This window comes from Peromyscus maniculatus, chromosome 5 (genome assembly GCF_049852395.1).
Source record: "Peromyscus maniculatus bairdii isolate BWxNUB_F1_BW_parent chromosome 5, HU_Pman_BW_mat_3.1, whole genome shotgun sequence".
Classification (NCBI taxonomy): Eukaryota; Metazoa; Chordata; class Mammalia; order Rodentia; family Cricetidae; genus Peromyscus; species Peromyscus maniculatus.
Genome location: NC_134856.1, coordinates 120,927,871 through 120,953,146, shown reverse-complemented (window position 1 = coordinate 120,953,146; position 25,276 = coordinate 120,927,871). Strand labels below are relative to the sequence as shown.

Genomic DNA, 25,276 nt, shown 5'->3' with positions numbered 1-25,276 from the left:
AAGTCCAAGTTCCAATTCTTCAGGGGGAATTGTGTTGTTTTGACCCAGGGCTGGTTTGTATTTTGACATGTCATAAGCGCTGTATGTCATCTTTTTTAGGGCACTTACTTTCCTGGGAAAAGGAAGAAGTCTTCCCTGACCATTCAGTTTACATTTGAGCACCCACTTGTAATGTGGCCCCAAGCAAAATTGTTCACTTGCTAGATAATGAGAGTTCTTCTTGTATAACATGGTAAAATATAACACACAAACATGGATTTTGTACGAGGATCCACATGAATAATCACTCTATTATTTAAAATGAGTACAGCTTCCAAAAAGTTAAAGAAATAAAAGAGTAGGTCATGCAATTTATACATCTGTGATTTTAAAAATTACAAGATAATATTACATATCATTCTTTCCCACATCAATGACTCTCTTCTCAGTTAAAATGTTTACAGCTACACTCTTCATCTGACATCAATATTTTAATTATCTAGATTACTTATGAAGTATAAAAAAGTCAGCACATAATATATACACCAAATGAGTGGAATTTGATTTGATATATAAAGCACAAATATCACCCTGTAGAGAAATATGGTTGGAGGAGAGGGAAGCTAGTTAACAGGTAGAAATTGATGAGGGGAAAGGACAAGTTGGATGGTTTATGTGCACTTCATCTACAATTGACCTAGAAGAAATCAGCTAAATGAGCCTTGGTGCATTTCCTTAACCCTACTCTCTATTGGCCTCTATGCCTAACCTAGTCTGTTAGACCTGGGCATGCTCAGAAATTCCAAATAAGGCTTTACTTATATTTTAGAAGCCAATGTTTTCGAGTAAATAAGTCAACCCAGTGCATCAACTGAACAATCTCTCCTCACACCCTTTCAAAAGATCTTTCTCTGCAATGGCATAGTGCTGGATAGACCAGTTCTCTAAAGGTAGCACTTCTCAGATACATGTCATAAGTAAAGTGGAGAGTTTTGTTGTTTTGTTTCTCACATAGATTTAGTAAAGCGATGCAGAAGTCATTAGAGCTTGTCTTAGTGAAAAGTGCCAATGAAGATGTGTGCATGGTGACTGATAGGGTTGCCATCTAGTCAATATACACCAGCAATGATCTTGTCCTCCTGGCATTTTGGTGCAGGGCTAGCAACACAATACTGATAACAGGTGGAATTGTAGGAACACAAAGGAGACCAAGTCAATGACACTGGATGTTGACAGAGAATTTGGTTTAGCTCTGACCATTGGAAGCACTTCAGGATGGGGACTGGACCCTGCTGAGATTGGGTGACTGGCTCTCATTGCTCCAGGAGTCTGATTTATTTGTTACTGAAGTGTTTCAGTAGCAAAAGAATTCCCACTCCCTCTGATTACAATGAGAGAATTGACTCAACAAAAATTTCGATTCTGTGCAAGACCCTCAAGAATAAGTATAATTATTTGGGCTTGATATTTTTAATTAAAATGTGTCATTTTCCTCATTATTGAAAGAATAAATGCTATATAGGCAAAAATGGAAACTTAAAAAGAATAAAAAAGTAAATTATAAGATCCCAATAATTTCATCATCTAGATGAAGAAAGCACTGTTAAACTTTGGAATATTTATTTCCATCTTTTATGCCCTGTCTGTTGAATTTTATAAGCATAAAATTGTGCACCATAAGGACAGTTCAGGTGTTGATTTTCACCTTAATGTATGACAAACATTTTTACATTTTTTACATAGTTCTCCAACATTTAATGCCTATACCATTTTACACAGCATTCTGAATAAGAAGAATAAAATATTTAAATATATTTTATTGCTGAACAATAGATTGCTTCACATTTTTCTGCATCTTATAAATAATCCTGAAGAACCTACGAAAGCACAGGGCCTTACCCACATTTTAATTAGTCTTTGAATAGGATCCTGGAAACTCACACATACTAGTTGAGGGGATGGAATGTACTGAAGACATTTGATAACTATTGTGGAATTTTCATCTAGGGAATTTTCATGGGTGTGTGATTCTGTAGCAGATGTAGGAGAGGCCAACCATTGCGCATATTCACAACATTAATAGAAGTGCCATAACTCTATTGTTTTTCTAAATATGCATTCTTTTACTTACTAAACAATCTCGATATGTTTATTACTCATTCATCTCTTTCATATCTTTTTGTGAATTGCTCTTCAAATGTCTTATTTTGCCTTTCTTCTATCATCCAAATCCTTTTGCTCACCAAGTTATGAGTCCCACATATAGTACCAGTGATAACCCTTTTCTTATAGTTTCAGCAGATGATTTCTCTACTTCCTAATTGCCTTATAATTTGTATTTGACTTTTAAAATAAAAATATTTAGCAGAGAGTGATGATGCATACCTGTAAGTCTAGTGCTGAAGAAACTGAGGCAAGAGTTATTGCTGTTAGTTCAAAGACAGCTTCAGCTACACAGTATCAGGCCAGCCTGGAAGAAAAAGCAAGGCCCTGTCTAAACGAATGAAACTGTAAGATATTTTAAAGTTTACCACCAGTAAAGGATTTTATCACAAATTTTATGTCTTACTTAAATAACTCAAAAATTAAAAAATAATTCCTCATGTAAAAATTTACAACTGTTTTTTTCTCCCCTATGCAATTCAATTTTTTAAAAAATAAAATTCCTAATTGTAAGCCATGCACACTTCTTTTTATGTAGATAGTGTCAGTGACTAAACAGAATGCCTTTTTATCTTTGTATTTTCCTGACCTGTTGATTTTATGCAATATTAAAATATTAGTTACTTTGCCATTCTATCTTGTTGGATTTATAAAGTAATTTAAATCCATACTTTTGTGTTTTCAGTGCACTACAGAATGAGCTTCCCCTTTCTGCAGCCTCTTTTATAAAATTTATCATTTTATTAAACTTTCATAGTCAGTCCCTATCTCATAGTGTTTAGCCTTGCAGCAAACAAGTGAAGTCTCAGCAGACATTGTTTGCATAGTTTAATTGTAAAACCTTTATATGAATAATATCAAAGATCTGCAGGCCACTTACATGTTTGTTAATATTATACAGAGAATGAGCTCTCACGACTTAAATGTAAGTTAGATTCATTTAAGCATTTAGATTCCTGGAAGCTGTACACAAATTTAAAACACTAGTAATTAAGTTAATTAATTTGGGGGTGAGCTCATGTCTTCTTCATCATTGATTTAACAGGTCCAAATAACCTTATAAGTTTAAGCTGCTGCTTAGGAAAATTAATTTAGAATAAAGTAATTTAAGGGCCAGTTTTGATGAAAATATCATGAGCTTATTCACCGTCTGAGGCATATGTATGATAATAAAATTTTTTTCTCTCTTATAGATCAATCTTTTTTACAGTGTTTTTTTTAATTAGAGCAAAATATTATTTATCATCTTTATGAAAACAATTATAAAGTTTCAGTAGGTAATGTAACCCTAAAAATATTTCATGGCTCATCACCATTCTCAATCCTGATTTACCAAGACTATGCCCAGTAAAACACGCTTGCATAGGAATAAGTATATCTCTGATATTTGGATTCTATATTGTTCATCCAAGTCAGTGGTTCTCAACCTGAGAGTCACAACCCCTTTGGGGGTTGCATACCCAATATCTTGTATATCAGGTGTTTACATTATGATTCATAACAGTAGTACTACAGTTATGAGGTAACAATGAAATAGTTTGATGGTTGGGGGTCACTACAACATGAGGAACTATATGAAAGGGTCACAGCATCAGAGAACCCCTTCTCTAAGTAATCTGAGTGTCATCAAAATTGTTCATTGCTGTGGGAACACACATTTTGCTGTTTTCTGTCTCTACTTGTTAGACCCCCTAGTCTTCTGGTGTGGGAAACACATCCATCCTGGCCCTGGCTTCCTTTCTGTCTTGTCTACAGCAGATAGTCTTCATCTCCTGTCCTCATGGAGAGCTACAAGGAACAGGAAAGATATAAACTGAATATCCCTCCATGTGGCTTTTTTCTTTAGTTAAGGCATTTGAAGAGCTGGGTGCCATGGTATGTGCACTTTTGTAACCTCAGAATTTGGGAAGTTGAAGGAGGAGCCTCACCACAAGTTTGAGTGATCCTAGGCTGGAAGTTCAAAGCCAGCCTGGTGCTTCATAAGACACTATTTTAAAAACAAAGGAGAGAGCCAGGCGGCAGTAGCACACACCTTTAATCCCAGCACTCAGGAGGCAGAGCCAGGCCAATCTCTATGAGTTTAAGGCCAGCCTGATCTACAGAGCGAGATCCAGGACAGGCACCAAAACTACACCAAGAAACACTGTCTCGAAAAACCAAAAAACACAAAGGAGAAAATAAAACTTTTATCAATGTCATCACTGAAACAGCTGAAGTCTAAAAGTTAGTCTAAAAGAAGTTTCAAAGTTAAGATTAAATGGCTAATTAGTAAATTTGTCTCTTGGTGAACAGATTTCTGCTAAATTAGCCTGTTTCTATGGTCTCAGAAGAGAAGAAACTAAAACAATTGGCTAGTGTTTATCCTTTCATAACATGCATAGAGTACACAGAGCATGTGAATTTGGTTGGTGGGTGTCAGGAGGATGTGTCTATCAGGATGAAGACCGGAGGAGACTGATGTGGTCTGCTCTCTGGCTTGAGCTGGTTTGGGCTCATGAGCATGAGAAACAAGTATTCTCACAGTAGCCTTTTGCTCCTGACAGCATCAGATAGGAGCAGTATCACATCCTACTTCTGTTTCTGGATTTATTTTTCTTTTCTTAAAAACTCTTCCTGAAAATTTCAGCAACCTTATCACTAAATGACAGAAGAGCTAAACAGCACAAGTGTCTTCATTTTCTGCTAAGAACTGAGGACAGTGACTTGTGCATAAAAACAATAGGTTTTGAATTGACTGTGCTGTGCACTTTAATGCCCTGTAACTAGTCCAGGTAAAATGTGACAGACAAAATAATATGAGATCTGTGTACTGAGGAGCAAGTGCAGCGCATTTGAGTCTTCTCTCCTCTGCTGAAACGGAAGCATCTGGAATACAAAAATCTGTTGAATTTACAAATTCATAAATAAATACATGTTTTCTTATAGGACGAAGATCCCTCTTTCCTTTTACATGACCTATAACTGTCAAATTGTGTGTTTCAGTGGTGGATGTCTCACTTTAAAAGCTCTTGGTCCTCCACCCAGCATATGAGGAAGCGTTTGGTGCACATCACAGCTCTCTTGTATGTTAAGTCACCTTAACAAAGTCATAAGAATAGATTCTCAGTTTGACTATTTGGCCCTATCTACTTAAAAAAAAATACAGCACCATATGTTTACAATAGGGGCGATGCAACAGTTATTGAGTTAATACATGTAAAAAAGGCAAACAACCAAGGCAAATGATGACTAACCACAGAGGCAGAACGTTCACTAACTCTCCCCTTGACAGCTCTCTAACTTGGAGTTTCTGAGTCTCAATTCAACTATCTGAGCCCTCTGCTCTGCCTCCCTGCCCAAGTGATGTTTTCCCACTAATGATCTGTTAAGTGGGTTAATATGAGCCATGCTCGCATGCTAAGCACTGCAGATGACTTCCTGGTGATGCTGATGTTGGTCACACTTGCGAGGGAACTGTGCTGCATGGTGTGGGTCCGACACTTGAGCATCAGCACTCTTCCTTGTCATTGTCATTGGGCATGACACCAGCTCTCTCATCAGCACTTCCTGATGGCTAAATTTCAAAAAGTGAGTTTAATTAGAGAAAGTACTGCTACTATTCTGGTTGCTTTTACAGGGTGAGTTGCCCTGGAACAGATCTTAAATCAGCTCTACCTACACAATGGGATGTGTCAGTGTCCTCAGAGGAGTGTCTGTCAGTGTGGGCTAACACTAACAGAGCTGATCCTTCCAGACTGGCCCTTAGAAAGAACAGAATCCTAAGTCTAACCAAATGCATTGACAACTCTCATAGTATTCTCAGAGTTCCCAAGTATAGATATTTTTAAAAGTCGCATTTCCTTTGAGTTGTCTTATGGAGAGAGCTCTCACACTGCAGGGCATTGTTCTCGGCAGTGAGCTCCCAATATGACAACAGAAGCACAGGTGATAAGATCTAAAGTAAGCAAACTACACTCCATAAAACTTACAAACTTGTATTTGTCTTAGGGAACAATAGAGTAAAAGATATGGAACAGGAAAAAAATAACAAAAGTTTTTACATAATATCCTGGTTACTTACATAAGAAATGTTTGAAACGATACAATGAAAAGGTGAGTAACATTATTCAAATTCCTTAAAAGACTTAAAGAGACCTTTGTCAAAGAATACAGGAAAATGGCAATGAAGAGGAGGAGCTGATGCTCAGCATCACTAATTAAGAGGAAAATGAAGTTCAAAACCCCATGAGCAATAACATCATACATCAAAGGACCATTACTATCAAAAGCATAGAAGGAAAAAGGACTGAAAGAGGTGTGAAGAAGTTAGAACTGTTGGTGCACTATTGGTAATAACACAAAACAACGCTATTCTTACATAAACGTGTGGGTGGAGGATCCTCAAATAATTGAGACAAATTTCCATATGATCTCTGATCCTATTTCTGCACATGGATCCCAGAGAATGAAGGCTGAAGAGCTAAGAAATGCATGCTCACATGCCGTGCTACTTTATGCACACAATAAGTCAAAGAGTTGTAAGGAACCCAAATGTCCACCAGTAGATGAGCAGATGGAGCAAATGTGGAGTATGCATACCCTCAAGTGTTACTCCTCTTCATCTTACAGTACATACTCCCTCAGCCAGTCTCTGCCTTGCCTGCATAGACTGTGGTGGGGATTCCTGGGCTCTCTGGCCCTGTACCTTCCCAAGCCTAGAATCCTGACCTTACCCCATCCCTGCTGACTGTGCATCTATTCATCACAACTCCTGGAACAGGACATATAAGCCATACGTGTTAACTGAATGAAAATTTGAAGAGTGAATGGTGAGGATGATTGTTTTCTAACACTGCAAAATCACACAGATGCTGAAAATACTGGCCCAATGTCTAGACACATGAGATGGCTCTCTCTCTTTGGAAATGCACTTGGGAGGCATTTTGAATTTTTTCCGTTGTGGGTACCTTTTTATTTTCTGAATTTGTTTCTTTTTCTGAAATTCTGTTTCCCTTTTACTTCTTCTTCATTCTTTCTGGGTATTTTTGCTTTCTTCTATTTATGATTCCAAATCAGACCCAGATGAATTTCCTTTACTATTAAGCATAGTTATGAGTACTCACTGGTTTCTAGAAACCCAGCTGAACCCATCTCCTTATATATCAATTTTTGGCTGCCATGCTCTCCTCATTTAAGATATTTGACAGTCCCACTAAAGACCACATGCATTTCAGCATGCAGTAAGAATAAGAATGGATTTCAGCCAACTGACTGTATGCTGTCTGTTCAGAGTCCTCGCTGCATTGTCCTAATGTAATGGCTCCAGAAAGCCCTCACACCATACACACAGCGACCACTTTGTATGTAAAATGACAACCCTTTGTGGAGTAAGATATAGATATACACTTATATCTCAAGCAGTTTAAAGTCACAGACTTCATCTTTTCTCATAACCCTTAAGTAGTCCAGTAGCTATTCACACTTGTCCTTTTAAGCTTTGAAAAAAGTGTCACATATTAGGTTTCTGGAAATGACCCACATTCTGATGTGAACAAACACAGTAGCTTCTGCCACTCAGCAAGCTTGAATTGCTGCATATGTAGGGCATAGGGCAGAGGACTTGGCAAATTACTTGGTTTCATTGGCCATCATCAGCACCTGTGGCAGAGTATGTGACCTATTTCTTCAAACAATAATGCCTAAGGCATTGCAGACAGGTGGACTGGAGTTCACTTTTTAATTACATTTTGAATAAATAACTTAAGATACAAAAAATTCAGGCATATTAAAAAGTCGGATTGTTAAAGGAAATGCATGTTGTCAATGATCGTCACATAATGCTGCAATATTTTTTAATGTCAGAAAAATTAACTCCCTCTTAAAGACCTCAAATCTTCAAAAACACTTTAAAAAATATATATCCTTCCCTTAGGTCCACTAGTCAGTGCTTCCATGGCTGCTTTTGCTCTTTCCATTTCTTGCCCAATGGGAGCCAGTATCTTTCATTTGATATCATTCAACTTGATTGTCACACACATGCATCTAAAATGGAGCATACAGAATAGGTTTTCTCTTATTTTGCTAATGTCACCAATACACATTTTAAAAATAAAATTAGAACTATTTTGCATGGTTTGTTTGTTTGTTTCCTTTTGAAATTCACCTAGCTTACTCCTAGTATCATCAGCTTTTTTAGAGAGAACCTAAAAAATGGACTCTAAGACACATATCAGAGGACAAAATGTACTTATATAAAAAAATAAAATCATATTTGGATATGTGATATATTGTACAAATGATTATATCACCAAAAATTATATAACCATGAGGTTTCTATTTATTTATTTTTATTTACATATGCAATCACAAAGTGTCTTTTCCTTGTTTCCGTAAACTGGCTTTGTAGAGCTGTAAAATACGCTGAAAACTAATAAAGGTTTGTAAATTGACTCATTAACAACACATCATAGAGCTTTACATTGGAAAATGCCACCCAAAATGGCAAGAAAAAAATTAAATACGACTAAAATGCAATTAATCTTTGCACAGCTTTCCATATTCCAATATGCCATTTTGTTCTCTGTCAAAACATTTGTTAACTGTCCTACAGATCCAAGCTTTGATGTTTACATAATTATTCTTTCACATGGAATAAAAGAGAAATAAAAAGAAGACAGACATTTTCTGGGCAAAAGGAACAGAAGCCAGCAGAAACAGGACTGTGATTCCTAATTAATTCAAAGTTAATTGCATTGTTGATAATCCTGCACTTAAAAATCTTCATATAGAAACTGTTTGCAACACTGAGTTTACAGGAATATAACAGCATTAAATTACCATGGAAACAGATAGATGTACCTTGCACTGAAGAAGCAGAAGAGAATGGTCAAGCATAGTTCTTGATTAAGAAGCCAACCAGCAAATCATTCAGATGGCTGGGCCAGAATCTCAAATCAGAGCATAACACAACAGTGGAAGCATTCCAAGATGGAGTCAGGCTGGCTGGGGCTGCAACTCTGGGATGAAGCATCTATGCTGCATATGTAAAATCTTGGGTTTGATTCACAGAGGATGTAGATATGCAATCTCACAGGCTACATAACCAGCCCTGTGATGAATTCAAGGTCATTGAAAAAGGAAACAGACTCATAGATTTTATGCAGAAGTTCAGTTTAAAAAAAACAACAATGCTACTATATTAGAAAGAATCAAATTGGAGGTAGTTAAATGAAAGTGTTATGTGTTTGTTTGAGACAGCGTCTCACTATGTAGCCTGGCTGCCCTTGTACTTGTTTTGTAAACTAGGCAGCCCTTGGACTCACAGAGATCTACCTACTTCTACCTCCCGAATGCTGGGATTAAAGGCATGTGCACCACAACCTGGAAATATGTGCTATAACATGAGTCAACATGAGAGAATAAAAGAAACATTGGACATAATTTTTCTTTTAAAGTCCATTTTTCTTATCTTTGCTTGTTCAGTCTATTTCAGCAAGGAAGGAACCCTGCTCTGTTGAACTGACATGCTAATCTCATATACAATATGAGTTTAATTGAGAATAATTATCAATTATATGAAATACCAAATTAAGAATTGAAGAGGTATTTTAATGTAGAAATATTAAAAATGTACAACCTAGAATGTTTTTTGACATTTATTTATGTATTTATTTATTTTCTGACCACTGAAGTAAAATGCTTCTAATTCTGTAATTGGAATGTTCAAAAGGCACTTCTGTACTATGGCTAAGTATATTTTTCTTGAGAATTTCATACATGAGTATTTTATTTACATCATTTCACTTTCTTCTTCCCCTTCCAATTCCTTCTGAGCACCTACTCAAATTCATAGCCTCTTCATTACAATTATTACACATGTATGTGAGCATTACACACATTATGTGTGTATACACACACACACACACACACACACATATATATATATATATGTATATATAGTGTTGCTCATATGTACATGTGTTTAGGTCTGATCTCTTGGGGTTGGATAAACTATAAGGGGCTTATCCCTAAAGGAGAACAATTCTCCCTCTCTCAGCAGCCCTTAATGGCCTGTAGCTCTTCATTTAGGAGTAGAGCCTTATGAGATATCCCCTACCTACACTGGTGTATCAAATGTTGTTGTCATTGTGCTGACCTTGTTTAGACAACCATACTGGTGAGATATCATGGGTTTAGCTTCCCTGACACATGAAGAAGACATTATGTTGTAGCAAACGCCCTGGTTCTCTTACTCTTACAATTTTTATGTCCCCATCTTTCATAGTTTTCTCTGAGACTTAAACATGGGGGTTGTAGATGTTCCCATTGTGTACCCTACAGTCAGAAGCTCATTTTTGTAGCAGATGGGGGCCCTCTCAGAAATTTACAAGTGGTCCAAATGCAGAGGACATCTGGTCAAATAGCTAGCTTTAGAGTCCAATCTATACTACAGTTAGTTTTCAGACTTCTCCTGGGTTAGCAAATTGACACTGACCATGAGGGAGCTTGGTCTAGCCTAGAGGCTACCAACACACCTCTACTGAAATTAGTTCTGGATATGTAAGAAGAGCCAAAACTACCCAAAGACAAAGAATAAACAGGCCATTCTTTCAGAGTTTTAATTTTACCCTGGGTTTTGACAAAACAAAATGGATTAGGCCTAGTGTACATATTTACTTTTCTCTGTCATTGGTGATATTTAATGGAAGATGTTCTTGAACATTGACTTAGTTAATGTCCAAAATAATCCTGTAGATTTTACCTACCAGTGTCATGGAATTTATAGGGCATGAGGAAGGTGGGGGTGGAATGGAGTGGAGGGGTATTCTAAAATTAATGTATGGAGGAAAAGTGAATCCACTTTTAATTTTCTTTAGGGAAATTCCTAATATTTACCTAATTTGAATGTTCAGTCACAGTCAATGGCCAAATATTTCTTAATTTTCTGCATCACAAACTAGTCAGTAGGTTTATAGAAAGTAGTAGCAAAAATACTCACATTGCATTTTTTATTAGAATATGTAGCTGAAAAGATTTTTAAATAATTTCTGGAAATGTAATCATCAAACAATTTCTGAAAAAAAATAATGGGACAAATGAGATGAATAAACAAATGATGATAAGAAAAATATTACTTGCTTAAAAAATTATTTGGAAATGTGAACCCAGACAAGAAGTCCTCTTTTTTTAGGTTGTACAATGACTCTTGGATACTAGATGCATTTCAGAGAATCTACAGTGATGAAGCCACGTTCTTCATACCGTATGATTTGGAAATTTCCAATCAGGAGCTGAGTTACATCGTAAAAAGGTCCGAGCAGTGGAGAGGGATCAATGGTGAGAGAAGGAAGGTGAGTTGGTGTGAAGCTGACGGAAACTCCTCTGTCCCCACCTCAGCGAGCTCCGCCTTTCCTCCTGTTGCTCTGGAAGTGGCTCATTATCTTGTTCGACACCACATCTGTTTGTCAAAGTGAGGTGATTCTTAATTTAAAGGTTATTCTTTACACACACACACACACACACACACACACACACACACACACACACACTACACACACTCTACACACGCAGATATATGTATTGTGCGCGCATGTGAGCACATGTGTGTCATGTGGATGTGGGTGTGAATATGTTAAATCTATACAAAAGCTATGAGGAGCACAAAGCAAGGTGGGGGTAGGGAATTTGTTCACGAGGGATTGGTTCAATGGAACTTTGAGTAGGCTGGAGGAAGGAAATAATCTGTTCTCTGATAGTCTGATAGTCTTTTGATACCTTTGTTAGTGAGTCCCTAAAGTCTTTTCTTAGGTTCTTTCTAGAGACATTAATTTTTTTTAAATCTTTTGATAGCACTGGACGTTTGCTTCCTCAGTCTCTTCTATCTCCATGCTATTAGAGTTGGTGCACCTGTTTTTCTTGTTTCTTACTCTACATAGGCCTTTGATCAACTCCTTTCAAAGTATTGCCTGCCATATTAAGGGCTGGCAAATATACACATTTGGCCACACCTCCCCTTTCAGTCCCCAAATATATAGCCCAGTAGCTTATTTTGATATTTTCCAATGGATAGCCCAAAGATCAGCTAACTCCTGTGGGTCAGCCCAACTCTATCTCAGACATGTTTAATTTAACATTCATTCCACCTGTGTCAGGACCCCAAAGGAACTATACTTCTGTGGTCTTTGTATGCAAAATTTTCATCTATTCTGAATTGCAAAAGACCAAAGTGCAGAGTTTTTCCAATCCTGCCCTCATTTTGTTGACTTTGATCTGATCAAATCCTATTGAACTCTCTGAGATTTCCTTTTTGAACCTACTTTCCTTTGCAGCATAGATGCAGGACCTCAGTGCCCACGGTGACAGAGCAGTAGGACCCGGAGAACTGTGCTGGCTATTTGTAGTTTCACCCTGCTGTTGCCCCATTTTCACACTGGGAATCCCTTCTCTGCTCTGCTTCCCATGACTTTCCTAACATGCAAATGTAACCCTGCCTTTCTTCCCATTGACTGCTTCTCACCTACTTTTTGAGTCACATCTCCTGCATTTTCAGCCCTCCCACCTCTTCCCAATCAGCAAACATCTTTTAATCAATCTGAGTAATTCATAAAAATATGAATACTTTTATAAACCTTTTATACATGTTCAAGGTCACATACACTCCTGTTTAAGGGCGATTCTCTAGCTTTTTGTGCATGATAGGATGAGAATCTTGCTCCAAATCTTTTATTTAATTAAATTTTCTTTTTATTTATTCTTTGTGTCTTTCACATCATGCATCTCAATCCCATTCATTTCCTGTCAGTTTGTATCTGCCCACTGCCCTTGCAACCTCCCCAACACCACAAATAAAATAAAATAAAATTTAAGAGAAAAAAATTAAAAAAAAAAGGAAAACTCTACTCATGGAAGCTATTGTGCAATATAGTGAGTCATAAAGTGAACCGTTTTATCCATATATCTTTATGTGCAAGTGTTCATTGCAAAGAGTCATTGGTCTGTTTCGAAGCCTCTGGTTTATGTTACACTATCAATGCTAGACCCTCACTGGGTCTCCTCTTGGATATCCTGTTGTTGCCCTGTGTCATGGAGATCCTGAAGTTTTGCATCTGCAGGACTGGCCCCTTTGCATGCTCCAACAGATGATAGATGGGGTGGATGCTAGGGTGGGCCAGCTCATAAACCTGCTTGTGGGCCTGGGGAGTTGCAGGGTTGGTCAGCCCTCCAGCTCTCCCTTGTCCTCACTACCAGGGTGATTTCTTCTGCATTGCCCCAGCTAGTTCACCCTTTGCAGTGGGGCCAGTTCTGCTCTTGCAATTCTTAATCCAAGTGTCTTCTCTGCAGATTTAATCCAGACCGAATTGTTTCTTTTTGGTCAGAAGTTCCTGTCCTACCTGACTGTGCAGTGTGTATGACAACCTGAGGATGCCCATGGTTCCCTCTTTCTTTGAAACTAAGCTCTCCATGTAGAAGTAGAGCGATTTTCTCCACCTTTATATCATTTGTGTCCTTTGCTACATATTTACCAGCTAAGTTTTGATATATGCAGGAACCATGGGCATGTTAGTTACTTTTTTTTCTGTGATAAATACCATAACCTAAAGCAGCTTTAGTGTTTATTTTGGCTTATGATTCCAGAAGGCTAAATGTCTGTGATAGTGCACAAGGTGCTATCAGGAGCAGGAGCACTAATGTGAGTGATCACATTCTAGCCACTTGCAGAAATCTGAGAGTGAACTGGAAGTGGGAAAGGCTATAAACCCTCAAAGCCCATGTCCAGTGACTCACTTCCTCCAGCAGGCCTCCACTTCCTATAGGTTCCATGACCACCCCAAACAGCACCCCCAACTGGGAACCAAGTGTTCAAGTGCATAATTCTATGGGGTGCATTTTTCATTCAAATCACCATAGTCGGGTAGGTGAACATACTTAATTTGCCCATGGAATGGGCATATAGTGAATCTTATCCTGCTGCCTACTTAACAGATATTTAAACATTAGCTTAAGAAACTGCAGGTGGTTTTACTTCACTTGGGTATGTCTTTACTTCTGCTTTATAGTTAAGCTAACAGTGGAACTGACTTTTCCCAGCTCACTGTCCTTGAACTGAAGCAAAACGAATTGAATTCTACTGTGTATTCATCCTGGGTTCTCATTGACTTACAACAACATGTGTAAAGGTCCAACACAGTTGAAATTAATTATGCAAGAGCACTTCCTCTCTGAGATAATTTCACAGTGCCTAGGGTATGTATAAAGAGCATTTTATTTCATTATTAAGTTTCACAACATGGAAGTTAGAAACTTGGAAGCTATCCAAAGTTGAGTACCAGGATGTTCCAAAAAGAACAGCAGTAAGTTAAAAAAAAAGACAGAGGAAAACATAATTATTGGAATATTTATTGGTTCTGTTTAGCAAATGGGAAGATAGGATTGATGCTTCAATGCTAGAAAGAATATAAAAGGAGGCTGTAGAATTATTAATATTTATATTGTCCCTTATAAAATTACTTGGACTGATCCATGCTGGAGAAAAGTAGAATTTAAGAAGAGACTTTAAACTTTGAGTGTTAGTAATTTTTTTATGTTCACATTCAAATGGAGCAGAGAAAGAAAACCAAGTAGATTAAATGTAACTAAAGTAAACAATTTAACCAAAGTGATGGCAGAGTAGGTTTTGACTTAGATGCAGTTGGGCCGTATTTCTACATAAATATCTACTATTCTCATTACAACACATATCAACTCATCCTCCATCAGAGATAAGAATGAATACATTTCATAAATCATTTGAAATCCCACAGAATACCTGTTATTCCATGTTGAGAATATTATGTTTATTAAGAATACACAGACACTCTGAAGAGATGGCTCAGTGAATAAAGGCACTGGCTGCCAAATCTGATGAGCCGAGTTTGATCCCTGATACCCACATGGTGAAAGCAGAGAATCAACTCCCACAAGTTGTCCATGTATTCACATGCACGCAGTGTGCATTCATACACATGAATGAAATGTGGTTTTTAAAAATTAAGAAAAGTAGGCCAGCGGAGATGGACAGTGGGGCATAGTGTTCTCCCTGAGTGTCCAGGTGTGATTCCCCGCACCCACATCAGGTGGTTCACAACTTCCTGTAACTCCAGTTCCAGATCCTGCACTCATATCACATATACACAGAAGCATACACATACATATGATTGAAAATGACAAAAATAAATTTTAAAATAAATTTATAGACTTATCTTTGACCTGTGTGTTATGTCGCTTGGTCCCTGGATACTTGTGTTGTGACACCTTACACTTCACTTCTCATGTTACTATTTTTACATTGTCTTATGTTTGCTTGTTTAGTCTATTTTAGCAAGGAAACCAGCCTGCCCTGTTGAACAACTGACATGCTAATCTCAAGATATAAAGCCAGTTTAATTGAGAACAATTATCTATAATCTAGGATACCAAATTAAGAATTGAAGAGATATTTTAATATAAAAATATTTCAAATCCATAAACTAGGATTCTTTTTGACATTCATTTATTTGTTTGTTTATTTATTTAGTGTGTACATACATATGAGTGCCACATCTTGCATGTGAGGCCAGAGTATAACTTGCAACTTACAGGAGCTGATTCTCTCAGTCCACCATGTGGGCCCTGAGGGGATCAAATTCAGGGCTTCAGGCTTGGTGGCAAGTGCCTTTACCTACACAGCTTTCTCACTGTTGCCTAGAATTCTTGTACTCTCGAATTTGATCTACAGTTTTGTCATAGCACTATTAAGAATACAAGTCTCCTTTTTATGTGCTGGAAAAATTGCACTGCAAATGGACACTTTATAATATGCTTAATTTCCTTTTATTAAATTGATAAGTGCAAAAGCACAGAGCACATTGACACTATGATAAGAACTTAACATTGTTGAATTTTATAATTTTTGCACTTTCATTCATATACTTTTTCATTTGTTCAGTGACAACCAAGATGATAATTTCAAAGTCTTTTAGCCATCTTTTTTTGATAAGGAAAGGTCACTTTCAGTAGTCAGAAAAGACATCATTCTATTAAACTAATTTGCCTACATGCAAATTTTGTCATTTTTACCTCATTAACTATTTATCATGGAATAAAAAGTATATATATTCATGAAGGGGCAGCTTGCAGCCTGATGGAGCTGGAACTAATATTTTGCAACTCTAATGACTTTTTTGCATCCTTAATTAGATAGCATAAGGTTGATATGATTAGGTCAGGATGTAGTGTTTTTCATTAAAATACATTTTAGAAGCTGTATTCATAATCTGCCCTTGCAATTAAATAATGAGCCTATGAATTTAATATTATCGACCCAATTATTATCCCATGCAAACGTATACCTTTAATAAATTTGTGCCGTAGGACCTTCATTAGCATCAGAAAGAATGATATTTCTAGGTTTGTAGATTGAATAGCTATGGTTAAACTTATGTAATGATCTTAAATGTATCAGGAAGCAAAGCTCTGATACCTAACCATTCAATTCCAAAATGTGCCTTACTATTTGTTGAAGACTCATTTACATTGTAATTATTTTCTTAAAGAAACTACCACTTTAACACAGGCTACTGGAGCTCATTAAAAAAAAGCAGGGTATTATGTGGAAAGGAAGGTGAAAGGCAGCTGTATGTGATGGGAAAATAGTGTGAAAATTTAGAGATATACTCAAGAGCAAAACTGGAAAGCATACGATCTAAAATGTCCATTTCTCAATATCTATGTTTGTCTCACACAACCACAGGCATTTGATAAAGGTGATCTTTTGATTGTTGCGTGTTTCTGCAATTGTTCAAAGATGGTTGTGTGGAAGTATGAAAGATCTTCTAAGAAGGAATCATCTTGGGCTCAGGTGAATGTGCACAGGGAAACACACATGCATAGCAACAAACCTAGTTCCCTCATCTCATTCAGTAGATGTTGCTGAACTACTACTTTTGTGCACTGGAGCAGTAAATACAATTGGTTGGCATCTTTAGCTCATTCTTCAAAAAAGTTACTAACAAGGTTATGTACAATTAGTAATATTTTAATAAAAGGAGCTAAGAAATAAACTTGTCCTTATTTAGTAATGAAGTGTATAGAGAAGACAATTGTCACTGTTCACAAGTCAACTGCACAGGTATAACCAGACTTAGGGCACTTGCACAAAGCAGAACTCATCTATAGCAGCATCTGAAGTCAAGGTGAGCAAGATGCTTTGGTTTATGATGCTATGTTTGGCAGTGTGAAAAATAAGATGACAGCCAAGGTGGGCTAGTTGCTAATGAGCCTCAAGAGTGGGAACACTAAGGCTTTTCTCTATGAAAGGGGGAAACAAATAAAATGGTGGAATATAATAGGACAGCAAATTTGGACATGAAGCCTTTTCTTCCCAGCTGCAACAATGGATAGTGTGGGAGTTTGAATGTAATTGGTCCTCATAATATCATGGTCAGTGGCATGATTAGGAGATGTGACTTTGGTGGAATGAGTATGGCCTTGTTGGAGGAAGTTTGCCACTGTGGGGGTGGACTTTGAGGTTTCCTATGGTCAGGATACCACCCAGCATTTCAGTCAACTTGCTGTTGCCTTCTGATCAAGATGCAGCCAGAACCATGTCTGCATACATGTCGCCATGCTCCCCACCATGATGATAATGGACTGACCCTCTGAAACTATAAGTGAGGCACCCCAATGAAATGTTTTCCTTATAAGAATTGCAATGGTCATGGTGTCTCTTCACAGCATTAAAAACCTCAAAACAGATAGAAAGGTGTAAAATACCAGACTGAGAACTTACAATTGCCTAATTTTGGGGAAGGTATTTTTCTCACAGGTGAAAGAAGCCATTGACAGCATTATTAAAATATCTACCTCATGTGTCTAGGGCTCAGGGCTATCTTTGCACTGAATTCTATAAATTGTTTAACTTATCTACCTACTGTTTTTATATCACTAGAATCAAATAGTTTATTGTTCCACCATTAACTGTTTATCCATTGGACCATCTCAGTTACCCATGATAGTTTCTAATGACCCAGGTTGCCAGATCACACAATCACTGTTTGAGTTGTGCTGTGGAATGTTGTTCTGTATGCTGTGAATGTGTGTTGCCCTGATTGGATGATAAATAAAATGCTGATTGGAAGTATAGGTAGGATAAACAGACAAGAAGTCTAGGAAGAGGAAGGCTGAGTCAGGAGTCACCAGCCAGACACATGGAAGCAAAATGACAAGGCAGAACTGAAAAAAGGTATCAAGCCACATGGCTAAACATAAATAAGAATTATGGGTTAAATTAAGTGTAAGAGCTAGTCAGTAACAAGCCTGAGCTAATGGCCAAGCAGTTATAAATAATATTAAGCTTCTATGTGATTATTTCATAAAAGGCTGTGAGACTGTGGGTGAGAGATTTGTTGTGACTGCAGGCCAGGTGGGACACAGAAAAACTTCCAACTACAGGGTTGTTTTACATGTCATTGAGTATCCCTCGTGGAGACCTGAAGCAGATGAATGGACTTGTAAGCATTTCATTAGCTTGGTAGGGACTTGAAAGTGAGTGAGGAGAAATAAAAAGTCAAAATGAAAACAGGGAGATTGAATCAGAAAGAATGTGGAAATGGAAACCTAGCATCAGACTAAATTCAAAAGAGTGGCTGGAATAGTAATGCCTGCAAAATACAGAAGACTGAGTTTTTAACATAATCTTTTTATTGAAGTGACTTCACTCTATGCAGGGATGTTTTCCTAAATACAATTTTGTACAAGTGTCCTCATACTTTGACTATATTCATCTCTGACACTCACTTTTTCTCCTTTACCTCCGTAATTAAAATTCAGTCCACAAGACAATCTAGTTTCTATTTCCGTGTCCAATATGTGTATATGGTTAGATGGTTTTACACACACACACACACACACACACACACACACACACACACACACACACACTCATACACACATACCATGTCGAGGACCATAAATAGATAAAATGTGATGTTTGTCTTTCCTGGATAGTCAACTTGAATATGCTGATCTCCAGTTGCATTCATTTTCAATGAAAATTTTATTCTTTCTTGTGGCTGAAGACTCCATGTATGTTTGTGCATGTGTCTATATGTAGCACATTTTCTTATATGTAGTACACCTGGTCTTAACCCACAACTTGTCTCTTGTCACTCGTACTTTATCCAACATCGGGATAGAAATGTCTCTATGGTAGAATGTAGAGTCCTGTCAGCATATATCCATGAGTAGTGTAGCTACCTCATATGGTAATTCCATATGATAGCTCCATATAGATTTATATAGTAAGAATTCAGAAGGGCTGGAGGCATGGCTCGGTAGTTAAAAGCACTCCCTCCTCTTCCAACCCATGTAGAATAGCTCACAACTGCCTGTGACTTCAGATCCAGGGACATCAATGTCCTCTCTTGGAACCCGAGGACATCTCTACTCACCTAAGCATATAACCCCCTACTCCAAAATACATAATTAGAAAGCAAAGGTAAACTTAAAAAACAAACAAACAAGCAAACAAACAAACAAAAAAAAAACAACCACTGACTCCTTGGCTGACATATAAATAGGTTGTTGGGACTATGGGAATGGGATTCAGAAATCTACCTCAGTTAGACATAAAGGTTGTAACAGATAGGATGGCCAAACAATACATGGGTGATTTAGAATCACAGATATAACCTCACATGTTATTCATGCTAGCCCTCTAATGGGAGTGCCAATCGGATGCCTTCAGGATTTTCCCTTGGCTACATCCTTTAGTTTTCCAGAAGGCTGTTGTTGATCCACCAGTCACTGAATTAGTCTTGTGTAAAGAACACATTTTACTGAGCACAACTTAAGAATATTTTTACGTGATCTCAGCCAAAATAATTTCTATTGAATAATTTTCTATTCTGAATTCTACCTTTATCCTGTATTGTTCATTCTTCACAACTCTATATCATCATCATTATGGGTATTAAATATTTTATGTGAATGTAGACTATGATTAGAACTACAAAAATTATATAAACTTAAGTTCTTATGCAATAAAGAGGTTGACAGTAACACGACTAATAGGAAAATTTAGGTTTTAGCAACATTTTAGAAAGTACATACAAAGCCAGTTTTCAAAAAGACGTATAGCAATGAGAATTTCACTTTTGCATTTTCAAAGTCATAGCAAAGAAACAGCAAAGGGAAATATCCTCTCTCAGTTGGGTGGTCTTGGATAATTGAAACACCTTTCTTTTTATCTCTGAAAGTCCAGGATGTTTGTTTATAAGCTAACCAATACATTGTTAAGCTTTTGAAAGGCTATTTAGCCATAGAGAGATTGGTCTCTTCTATAAAATGGAAATGATAAATAACAACCAAAGAAAGGAATAAGTAGAACTTTCTGAAGACACCTCAAATGTTTGGGTTTTAAAATCGACAAAGATCTATTGCGTTCCGTTAAGTACTTTCTCCCTTAATTCTAAAATTATTTCTATTTGAAGTGAAGTCCAATCCATATGTTTTTGATTCATTAACACTTAGTTTGTTAGCATCCCTTTACTGGAGTCATGTATAGCAGTCTTTTCATCTTTTTTTATAAGCTTATGTTCCTCAGACACAGGAAATCAAGTTTTTCTAAGAGTAAACAAACTTGAACTCAAAGAGACACAGGGTTCAGGGGCCTCTGTGTATAGACAGCACCTATTAGCTTTGAATTATTCCTCCATTCACTATGCAAATTTTTCTTTAGCATTCCCTAGAATGAGATATATTGCTAATTAGCTGAGACACAAGATTCAGCCTTATATTTTATTATTTACTGAATTTTCCTCTCTTACATTAATTCTTCTTCATGATCAAACAACCACCTACTAACATATTAATGAACAAGTCATTAATAATGGTTATTTAATTGTCATCTACTTATTTATTCTCATTAATAATACAGGAGCTACTTATCTTTTAATAATTATGTAGTGGCAAATGATATTTTCTATAGAGCACTGAGATATATTCCTGTCTTTTATTTTCTTTGAGGGTAGAGTGTTCTTTGACAGGAAGGGTCAAAACCACTTTTTCATTTCTTACTGACACTAAATAAACACAGGTCATTCACATGGCTTGAAAGTGAGTAGATTTTAGAGGCAGAAGTGCAACTTCATCAATGTATTGTCTCTCCTATGACCTTGGTTCACATAAACCTATCTAGTTACTACTGTTCTCAGGGCTCCCTGAGAAATTGTTTAACAATAACAAAACTTGGAAAATTCAGCATTGGAAAACATCATCAGAATATTAGTACCTGCTGAGAGAAATTGTTTTAACCGACGTTTTCTCATTGACATGTAGGTCAACTTAAAATGTGACTCTTATTACTTCAGAGATGAAAGAAAGTGAATAATAAATTTCTATGGCCACCATACAAGAACTATAGAAGCACTTTGTAGGACGTTCATATGTCGATCCATTTAATTATTAAAGCAAGTATATGTGGCTAGTGTTACTCACTTTACAGATGAAAGCCTGAGACTCACAGACATTAATGTTTTTTATTCAACTATGCATTCATTTATTCCCCATGTGTTTATTGATTATCTTTTAATAAAATAAGCAATTTTGTTATATGTGAATGAAAGCCAGACAAAACAACATCCTGTTCTAATGGGAATATCAAGTAGATGATAAAGTCACAAAAATACAGCAGAAACTAAGTGGTCTGTTGATAGCATGAACAAAGACAGTATTAATTCTTTTTAAGGTATCAGTATAAGATGATTAGGAGGAATATTTAAGACCCAAATAGTCCCAGGACAAATTGGCACTAAAAGGAAGGCTTTGAAGCAAAGAAATGAAATGCAGTATGTTTGAGAACAGAGAAGATTTGTAATGGTTGAAAGTTAGTGATGTAGTCAATATAGGCCTAAGTCTGGATAGAAGGTCAGAAATACATATGAGCAAAGTGTCTGCACTTAGCTGGACCACATGACATAGTTATTGCTCTGTCAGAAGATAGACACAATTGGTCACCCATGAGGTTAGTATAATTTGCTAATAATTTGCTACTGTTCAAATCTCTTGGCTCAATCTCAGCTCCACATTTTAACAGTCAAAACTAGCTCCTTGTCTACCTCTCACATCCCAAAGAGCTCCCTTTGTACCACCCACATCCTCATTCAATGACTTGGTCTCATGATTAACTGTCTATACATTTTTTTAGCACTTTGGCTTGTGAAATAGTTTGTTCTTGTTTCAAATTTTGGAAAAGTAAACACAAGACTTTAGACCATAATATAGTAACAATATTGACATCATCATTTCCCTGAAATAATTATAAAAATAAGATACACAAAGGGTGACTTGTAAGAAACGAGTAAATGATAAAGTAGCATCTGGATAAATCAGTTAATGAGTTTCCAGGTTTAACTTAATTTCCCTAATATACAGAAACAAAATTATTGTTTGACCTTAAAAAGAGCAGAACTGAGCAAAGTTGGAAAAGCAAAGATTTACCTGCTACCTTTCCCATCCCCACAAAGTTACTCGTGTACACGTGTGTACTCAGGTTCCAGGCACAGTTCCACAGGAATGCAGAGCAGGTTTTGTATACGTTCAGGGCTCTCCATTCTGACTTCCTGAGCAATTTACTTTCTAAGTCCATTCTCAAACAAGTTCCCCGTACAACAGGTGAACCAGTACAAAAATGTCCCAAATGGAAAGGGACAAGTGAGATGGAGACATAAAGATGGGAAATTCATCCTAGAAGCTAGGAAAAAGTGACATGAGAAGACTGCTTGAATTAAATGCCTAACTTGAGTTAATTGGTTAAAATGAGTCATTGAGTATTGAACAGTTAGTGAAAAATGTCAACAACTAACTTTTGTTTACATTAATTGTTAGGCTGCAAAATTACATTGATTCTGTGACCCAACATAGAATTTTAAGACATTAAAAATTCAATTTTATATGCTGACTCTCACATAACCTTTAATCAGTAACATTTCCATGTTGGTGTAAAATTCTCCAAAGCACCATATAGAGAACATAGTACTACAGTGTAAAAGATACAATTTATCAGTATCATTACATATTAGGTTCACAATTGTTTTCCAGTGTTAAATATTTACTGATCAAGGATTTTAATGAGGAAATGTATACAGTAGGCAAGTTGGCAAGAGAATTATAAAACTCAGTTTGACCTCTGAGTACTTTATTGTGGCTTCTAAGCTTATAAATAATGGAATGGTATCACAGAGATTTAGAGGAAAAATAACTGTAGACTTAGCTCAATAAATACATGTAAACAAGCTAAACATTTTTTTGATGTAGCCAAAATTGAGGAAGGTACTGTTTTCAAATGAAAACTCACCACCAAAAAACAAACAAACACCAAAAAAAAAAAATCAAAACCAAAAACAACAACAACAAAAACAAGTTTTAAATGTGGAACTCATTCAGTGAGGACTCAAAATTAAAAATTCAGAGTCATTAGCCTCCAAGTTGTCCATGCTACTTGTAAAATATAAAACACACCTATATATTCCATGACAACTTTCAATTTTTAAAATTTTGTTTTACAGGAGACCAAACAGGATGCAACACTTGTAGTGATACATCAATAATAAACAGATTCTAATGAGTTCAGTAGTATTTTAATAATAACTAGGACATGGGGTAGGAGGTAACTGAGATAAATGAAATTAGCTCTCCCATCATGAGCAGATACACATTGTCTACAATAGAATGTAAGGCAGTAAACCTTTTTGGAAATAGTTTCAGAATGATTATTTTAGGAATAATCCTACCTAATCCAGTAATTTCACCTCAATGACTCTATCCAGAAGAAAAATGCAGAAATGCAGATAAGTACTGAACACTCCAAAGGAATGAATATTTTGTCTCATTACAGAATTATCCATAGGTTTGTCATACGGTCATATCTTCCTCTGCTGCAGAAGCATGGGGCTACTTGTTACTTCCTCTGCCTTTCTAAAATTCATATCTTTTATGGTAAATATGTTATTTTCATAATTGGGGAGAAAAGACCTATGAAATAACTCTTTGAAAAGAAGAAACATCAGGCACAGTTTTGGATCCTCCATGGCTACCCTCATGTTCCCTTCTGGAGTACCCACTCTGCAGAGGAGAATGAGTCAGACACAACCAGCTCTTCCCAAAGCTGTTCTCACAGGCAGGCGTTTGAGCCAGGACAATCTGCTATCAGACTGTCTTGTCATCTGTCTTCAGCAGGGAGGGCAGAAAACAATGCAAAGCTCCTGTGTTGTAAGCAGGGTTGGCCAACATGTTTGTAGCGGGTTCTCTTCTCCGTGTTGATGGTTATCGTGTGAGGTTTGATGACACAGGAGTCTTGCTTAATTTGGTGACAGAACCCAGTCAGGCTGTCTCAGGGTGAGATGTGCTTGGGGGTTCTCTTTGCCCTTCTTTTCCTCCTTCCAGCTAGAGTGCAGCTGGTTCCCTTTGTCTGCTTCCAACAACTCCCGTTGTCCTTTGGGTCTTGACCAGGTTCTGGGGCACAGCTAAGCTGCTGTGGCCACCCCTGCCGTACGCTTAGAAGGCACAGCCACCATGTTGGGCTCCCAGGGATAAATATCCCATCTCTGTTTGCTTTTGGCCTCCCTGCTACTCCCTTGGCCCATTCTCTGGCAAGCTGTTGAAAAAGCCCTATGTTTTATACTTTGACTGGTTACCAGGTCACCCCCCATGACTCCTCTGTTTCTTGGGTTTAGATACCTACCCATTGTTGACTTCTTGATATGGAAAAACATGCTTTAGGAGGGCTTTAGATGAATGATTCATGAATTATAATAGACATTCTGCTTGATCTAAAGAAATGGCCCTCACACATTTGATTTTATTCTTTCCCTTGTTATTTCTTTCCTGGGTCCCTTGTAATTCTCTCAGTCACACATAACATTTAGAACCTGTGAGTTATAAATTGTATTATTTGTCATAATAATTGAATAAGCAATGTCAATGAGTTGTCATTCTTTAACTAAAAATAGCAGTTTTCTAAACCTTTAAACATCTTTAATATTTATATGATGTTTTTAGGTATTTAAAAACCTGAAGCATAATTGAAGAGAATTTAAGTGTAGGTAACTGAGTAATGTTGATCCAGTTGTAGATTTCAAAA

General features: G+C 36.9%; 1 protein-coding gene across 1 annotated transcript in view; it reads left to right on the top strand.

The window, feature by feature from the left end:
• The window catches only part of LOC102916148 (uncharacterized), a gene marked incomplete at its 5' end in the record, with an annotated part of 285,360 nt that overhangs the window by 208,113 nt on the left and 51,971 nt on the right, over positions 1-25,276 (top strand). The window contains one exon of the mRNA XM_006972859.3: positions 11,312-11,471. Within this exon, the coding sequence (XP_006972921.2) occupies positions 11,312-11,471 (160 nt within the window). The remainder of the gene's footprint in view (positions 1-11,311; positions 11,472-25,276) is intronic.